At 50.6% G+C, this 7,546-nt stretch overlaps 1 protein-coding gene across 7 annotated transcripts in view; it reads left to right on the plus strand.

Moving 5' to 3' along the window:
• The window catches only part of GPR107 (G protein-coupled receptor 107), a 387,352-nt gene extending 380,361 nt beyond the window's left edge, over positions 1 to 6,991 (plus strand). The window contains exons 18-20 of one of the 7 annotated variants that reach the window (XR_011268472.1): positions 1,359 to 2,506; positions 2,637 to 2,732; positions 2,800 to 6,991. Coding sequence is in view for 1 of the 7 variants with exons in the window: in XM_069609259.1 (XP_069465360.1) it covers positions 1,359 to 1,455 (97 nt within the window). In the remaining 6 variants the exon portion in view is untranslated. Of the gene's footprint in view, positions 1 to 1,358 lie in introns of all 7 variants that reach the window. The other 6 variants (XR_011268468.1, XR_011268470.1, XR_011268471.1 and 3 more) reach the window with 6 other exon arrangements.
• Positions 6,992 to 7,546: the final 555 nt, after the last annotated feature.

A 7,546-nucleotide genomic window follows, 5' to 3' on the forward strand; every position in this document is an offset into this window, starting at 1 on the left:
GCAGGAGTCCAGTCTTGCCTCACCTGCCAACGGGACCCCCTTGGCTCAGTTACCTGCCCTCCTGGACTTCCTCCGGCACTGCCTCCCGGCCACCCCTGCACAGGGGCCGGTTATCTGTACCCTCGCAGGTCACCCCACTCCTCTCCTGCACTTATCAGATGTTACCCTATCTGACTTGCCCTGCACTGCACCCTTCACTGGCTGCACCAATCACTGCTCTTATTACCTTATTTATTTACTTATGTATCCACTAACTTATTATTTATCCAATGCCTGCACTTCTTTGCCCCCCTCCCTTTTTCTGTTGCACTGCCCCCTTTCCCATGCACTTGCACGTTCTCAATGTCACTGGGCCTAGTAAGATCGTTTGTTTTTCTTTTCTCCCCTGCTCCCCCTCCCTTTGCCTGGTGGCGCTCTGAAACACCTGTATATGGGCGCAATATAAATAAAATATCATAACTGTTACTGCTGGTCACTGACTGCAAAGGAGCCATGCAAGGGACCCCAAACTTCAGAAGTGCATCTCCTCTGAAACAGGTCCTTCTCCAGTGGGTCTCCAGTCATCCCGCGCATCTGCTGAACCTCCTCTGCCTATCTGGAGAGCGGGGACAAACTTTACAAAGTTCAACAGCCCACCGTCTGAACCATACAGACCTAGGGGCACGGGCCTGATCTTTAAAATCGTGCCTGTAGCCCGCGCCATCTGGGCCATATTCTGCTCAGCCAATCGGACCCTGTTCAGTCTCTTCGTACTCTTCCTCTGAGAGACTGGCTGCCGGTTGCCGATCTGCAAGCACCGCCCCCTGACCAACGGGATTGGGTTCCTGAATTATCTGCGTGATTGTCAACGTTTCTAGTGACCCTAAATGAGGGGTCATTCCCTTCAAAGACTGAAGAGACTCCTCTTCGTATAGTTTACTTATCTGTAACCTGGATAACATTTGACTTGCCTTCTCAGAACATAAAGTTCTACTTTTCGTAAACTATTGTGCAGACGTGTGTTCTCGAACACCCTAAATTGCCTTTAACTGCTAAACCACTCCTAAAACTAATTGTGACAGAGAACGCTAGTGGGAAACTCTTCCCATGTTGTGGGATTTCTCCCCTCATTTGTAAACACATGGATGAGGAAAATTGTCTTGTTACCCAAACTTGGTTTCCCACCCCATGAAGCTTCCCCTGCTCTCATGCGTGGTTTGAATTGCCATTACTTTTTTTGTGAGAATATATCACTTTTATGAAACTTGTGGTATGGCTTCTCAGGTGCTTCAATGTGTAGGTACTGCTTAAAGCTCTTCTTGGAAGTAGTGAAGTGTCTTCTCTCTTGCCTTTTTAACGCTCTCCTTTGTACCTCTCAGGGTGACGACGTCGGGGGCCATGGAGGGCGTAAAGAAGGTCAAGAAGGTGGTCAATGGCTCCGCAGAACAACGCACCAGCTGGGAGAGCACGGCATGATGGGAGTGGCAGCTTGGCGTGGCGCTTTCACTCAGACTTTTAATTTATTAATACCTCTGAAGGAGGGGCTTTAAGGACATGATGTAGCACGCCCCCCTCCGCATGAGATCTTCCCCCATCCCTCCCCCCACCACCCTGAGCCAGGACTATTTGTGGAACACACATCGGAGCCATGGAGAGTTTTTCGATTAAGACAGAGTATTTTTTTTTCCGTTTTTCCAGATGTGTGCTATCCTGAAGAGGCAGAGCCTCATTTATTTGGGTTTGGGGTGAGAGAAGCAGGGCCTGGGTTGAGTGTAAAATGACTAGAGCCAGTCAGTCCTTCTGCAGTGTAACATATTTTATTCTAGGGTCTATTGGGGAGGAGGGGATTCGTTTTTAGTTTTTCTGCCTAGTTACGGCAAATGCCACTAGTGTGAGCAGTGGAGTTCAAATGCCCCCTTTATCTAATCCGTCCCTTTGCTCTGGGAGCCCAGGACAATGTTTGTCCATAACCTTTCCCACTGGAAGTGTGCTTCTTCAACAGGCCCCCTGCGACTATAAACACTCTATTCTAAGAGCGGGTGGGTGCTCTTTTGAGTCGGCGGACTATTGGGGGAAGTGTTCCACTCATGTATGGGGGTTAACAGTTAATTCCTAATCCTCCTCGTGTCACTTAACATCTACACAGTCCCCCTGAAACCTGCCAAGAGCTCCAGGGTATAGATTGGGAGGGGGTCCAGCAGGAGCACTCCTGGATCAAGGTGGCATGTCCCTCTGCAGGTAGACTTGAATTGGGTGGGATTGGCAGGTGGTCTACAGGAAGCACTCATGGATCAAGGTGGCATGTCCCTCTGCAGGTAGACTTGGATTGGGTGGGATTGGCAGGGGGTCCACAGGAAGCACTCGTGGATCAAGGTGGCATGTCCCTCTGCAGGAAGACTTGGATTGGGTGGGATTGGCAGGGGGTCCACAGGGAGCACTTGTGGATCAAGGTGGCATGTCCCTCTGCAGGTAGACTTGGATTGGGTGGGATTGGCAGGGGGTCCACAGGAAGCACTCATGGATCAAGGTGGCATGTCCCTCTCTTGGCAAGGGGTCCACAGGGAACACTCATGGATCAAGGTGGAATGTCCCTCTGCAGGTAGACTTGGATTGGGTGGGATTGGCAAGGGGTCCAGCGGGAGCACTCCAGGATCAAGGTGGCATGTCCCTCTGCAGGTAGACTTGGATTGGGTGGGATTGGCAGGGGGTCCACAGGAAGCACTCATGGAACAAGGTGGCATGTCCCTCTGCAGGTAGACTTGGATTGGCAAGGGGTCCACAGGAAGCACTCATGGATCAAGGTGGTATGTCCCTCTGCAGGTAGACTTGGATTGGGTGGGATTGGCAGGGGTCCACGGGGAGTGCTCACGGATCAAGGTGGCATGTCCCTCTGCAGGTAGACTTGGATTGGGCGGGATTGGCAGGGGGTCCACAGGAAGCACTCATGGATCAAGGTGGCATGTCCCTCTGCAGGTAGACTTGGATTGGGCGGGATTGGCAGGGTGTCCACAGGAAGCACTCATGGATCAAGGTGGCATGTCCCTCTGCAGGTAGACTTGGATTGGGTGGGATTGGCAGGGGTCCACGGGGAGTGCTCACGGATCAATGTGGCATGTCCCTCTGCAGGTAGACTTGGATTGGGTGGGATTGGCAGGGGTCCACGGGGAGTGCTCACGGATCAAGGTGGCATGTCCCTCTGCAGGTAGACTTGGATTGGGTGGGATTGGCAGGGGGTCCAGAGGAAGCACGCCTGGATGAAGGTGGCATGTCCCTCTGCAGGTAGACGTGGATTGGGTGGGATTGGCAGGGGGTCCACAGGAAGCACTCATGGATGAAGGTGGCATGTCCCTCTGCAGATAGACTTGGATTGGGTTCCTGTGCAGCCGGAGCTGTGATAGGTTTGTGTAAATGCAAGTGGCAGCAGCGGCCGCTGTGTCCATGTTGCAGCTGCACTTGGACTTGGTTAGTGGAAGGGACTCTGTGTGAGGCTATAGCAGCTGTCGGAGTGATGAGTGTGAAGCTGTAGCTCCTGTGGGAAGAGGGTTGAAAACCTTCTGCAGTTTGGGTAATGGTTATGCCCGTTGCCGGGAGGCTGCAGGAGAGGTTAGTAGGTGTGAGGTGGTCTCGGAGCATGGCAGTCTTGGCATAGCAGGGTCACATCATGCATGAGGAAGATGCCATGGGCAGGGCATGCACGATGGATGGGGCTCTGGGGCAGATTGCGCTGACGGTAGGAGCATGCTTGGCAACTGGTGGCGAGCTACACTAGGCTCACTTTCTGTATGAACAGGCACACAGGCGGAGCTTGTGCGCCGCATATTCTGCCGGGTTACTGCGCATAGGTGTTATGTATGCAACGTGGGACTGTGCATGGTAGACTCAAGCGAGGGGGAGATGGGGTGGGGGATGGGATAGAATGTGCAAGTGAGAGGCTTAGTGCTGAGGGATAGAACATGCAAAACAGATGAGACTTGGAGGTAGAGAACACCAAAATGGTTCCTGGGGTGGAGTGTGCAGTTCTAGAGTGTGGATGGCAGATGGCACTTTCCTTTACAACACATGCATGAAGCGGATGGTGCTGTGTGGGTGGAGGGTTGTGCGTGTGATTTAGATTGTGCCGCGGTGGGCATACCTGCAGAAGAGTGTGATCTTTATAGATATGCAGGTGGTAGACTGCATTCGTGAGGCAAGTGGTGTTGACGGTAGACTGCATTCGTGAGGCAGTTGGTGTTGACGGTAGATATGCAGGCGGTAGACTGTATTCGTGAGGCAGGTGGTATTGATGGTAGATATGCAGGCGGTAGACTGCATTCGTGAGGCAGGTGGTGTTGGCGGTAGACTATGTGCGCAGGACTGAAGTTGGTGGTGTAGAGTGCACTACCAAGTGTAGTGCACCCAGCCCAAGGCAGTTGGTGCACTGCTGTAGGGCCCATGCCAGAAGACACTGATGCCAGTAGTGAGCAGTGGGGCAAGGCATTTGGTGCTGGTGGTAGGTGAGGCAAAGCAATAGTGCAGCAGATGTTGCATGTAGACGGGCAGGTGGTACTTTGGTTGGGCACCTGTGAGGCATATGTTGCTTGGGTACCGGTTGTCTGCCTGTGTGTGTGTGTCAGTGATTTTGCTTTGATTGCCGGAAGATGTAGATAGTCACAGGGTTTCGAAATTGTCTGCTTCATTCGTTTGCAAACAGAGGCAGCGGGCATGCCACATGGATTCCTCCCTCTGTGCCCTGGCATGCTGTGTGTGCTGACATTACCTATCTGCTTATGCTTCCTTAGGTGACAGTGCTAAATGGGCCGCCCGCATGGCTCTAGGACCGGAGATGCTGGCTACACAACACCATGGTTCACACGCCTAGAACCAGGTCTCCTTTTATCTCTTGAGCCCTTGCAGGGATTTCCTTGTAGAGGCAGATCAGTCTCCTTCGTCTTTCAGGTGTACTGCAGGGGTAGATCCAAACCACCCACCCACCACACCCTAACCCCAACACCCCGAGTACAGCTTGGGCCGGCACAGGTCTCTCCTGCCCCTATTCCCGTGTATGACCTATGCATATGCACTCCTCTGCCTTTAAGGTGTACTCTTTTTGCACACATTTCCTGTTAGCCAACTGTTGGTCGGGCTCTCCATGTTGTAGGCATTCTTTGTCCTCCATTTCTTGAAACAGTTGCTTTAAAGTGTTGGTTGCGTTCTGCTGTATGCCGTTACACTCCCTTGTTGAGCTAGGAATACCCTTCCTTCCTTCCATATCTGTATAAACCTGTACAGGATGAATGTATATATAATATATGTTTACATCAATGGGATCATGTAGCAATAATAGGACCTCCCCTTTCACACGAGTCTGTATTCCGGCTATCCCCAAGTGTCGCTGCAGAAGTTTGGCCAAGCAATGTCAGTGGTGAAGTCCCTTTAGCTCCCTCGCGAAGCATTAATGACAGTGGCCCTTACAAAGAGTCATTGTTAAGATGCTACTGGAAGCCACCGAGATGGTAACGGCTGTTTGGGGAGATTGTGGGTTGTTCCCCCTCCCCCCCCCGAGCTTGCGTGCTGGTGCATTTCATATTATGTAGAATGATATATGTACTTGCTCAGACCTTGCCGACTGTGTCTGTGGTCTTTTCTTGGGCACTAGACCTCTTGTTTCCATGATCCTCCTCTAGGCAGCCTTCTCTAGTTTTGAAATCCCTGAAACACCAATGTGCTTTTGAGGGCATGCAAACTCACTGTAGCTGAAGGGAGTCACTTGGGGCATGTCCCAACTGGCACCGGTGCTGGTTCTATCTGTGTGACAGGTGTTAGTTATCCAAGATGTGTGTTAGCCAAGGAGTAAGCTTGGACTACTTTTCGGGTCCTTATTGGTGCCATTGGTAGGAATCCTAGGCTGCCGTTTGTGGTGTCATTGAAGGGCATGGGCGAAAGCTTACTCTTCATACTGGTTAGCGGTGAAAACTCTACTACACACAGTCAATGGATGAAGCTTGCACTGAGCCTTGATTGGTATTGCAGATAATGATGGCGCACTGTTTAGTAAGCATATTGTTCCTTTGCAGGAGGGGGGATTTTTTTTAGCTTTCCCTTTAATTTTGGGAATTGTCATGTCTCTATTTGCACTCTTGTGAAGTCTAAGGTGGATGTCTAGCTAATTGCAGCCAGTTCCCACCTGAGCAAACTGAGCATGACAGCAGGCAGGGCGTTTTTCCTTTCAGATTTCATAGGCCCCAAAGATGCAGAAGTGGCCATTCTCCACCGCAGCACCCCCCTTTTGAGGAACTTGCGTGGACGTGGAAAAAGAGGTAGACACGGCACTGGTGTGTGGGTGTACGTGATGCACAGCAATCTGCAGTCAGAAATGTTAGTGCCAGTCAGTACAATTGCAGAGCAGTTGGGGATTTTGGCCACAATGCCTGGCCAATATCTTTCTAATTTCTGAAACCCACAGTGCTTTTGTTTATCGCGCTCTGTGGTGTGATTTTAGCATCCTCAGGGTGTTGCTGTGCTTTCTTGCCATTGTGATCCTTGTAGGGCACCATCCTGAGAACACTGCCCTCCTTGCTTTGTCCACTAGAGACATTGAGAGGGAACTGAAATCTATCCATCCCCACAAGCCGAGAGACTAGGATCAAGAACACAGAATGTGCACAGGATTAAAGAAGCAGTAAAGAATAAAAAGGAGTCTCTTGGTACAGTAAGAGGCCCCCAGAGACATGAATCCAGCAGCCTGGACTATAAATAAGGGGAGTTGAAATGCAGTCTGACCTTCACTGTCAAAACCCAGAAATGCTGCAGCACTCCGAACCTTCTTACTGGGCGTCCAGAGCATGCACCCCCGTACCCCACCCCCCGGTGAGACTGTTAGCCCAGGAGGTGGCCGTGCCCCACTCCACACAGACCCAAGGTGGAATTTGCCCCCTATAGCAGTGAGGCAAGGTTGTGTTGCAAAGCAGAAGTTCCTGTTTTATGATGTCTGTATATCTGTAAATATGAATATAATTTTCTTCCAAGCTTGGAACACAGATCGATTCGTCCATTTTTAAAATAACTTAAGCAAAGGTCAGAGGAAAGCGTTGAACAGGAGGCTGGTGAAATCGTCAGTCTTGAAGGGGTTGATGTCTCTTTCACTGGCGCTTATGTGAAAAATATGGGCGCTGATAATAAAGAATCTATAAGTGGAGCACGTATGGCACAGAGTAGAGATGAATGTTGGTGTAACGTGTGGATGAGTGAAGGCGGACCGCATACGACTTCTGTGTAAGGCCCCATAATGAGATGGTTTAAATCTGTAATTGTCCAGTGTGAAGAAGACACTGGTTGAATCGAAGTAGCTGCAGCTTAACATTTTGGCACATTTCAGAAAACAAAGGTTGGCAAAAAAAAGTCCTGTTTGATGGCTTGTGGGATCAGCAGTTTGATTTGAAGTCTCTGAGCTAAGCCAGATGTGTGAGGTGGTGGTGGTGGATTTGGGGAATGCATGAGGCACAATCCTGCTTGCAGTATGGATCTGCACGGTTCTGTGCAGCCAGTGAATTTATAACAATTCAGAGTTTGTGTTCTGAAATCAGATCTT

The sequence above is a fragment of the Ambystoma mexicanum genome, chromosome 8 (genome assembly GCF_040938575.1).
Source record: "Ambystoma mexicanum isolate Mex_15411 chromosome 8, UKY_AmexF1_1, whole genome shotgun sequence".
NCBI lineage: Eukaryota > Metazoa > Chordata > Amphibia > Caudata > Ambystomatidae > Ambystoma > Ambystoma mexicanum.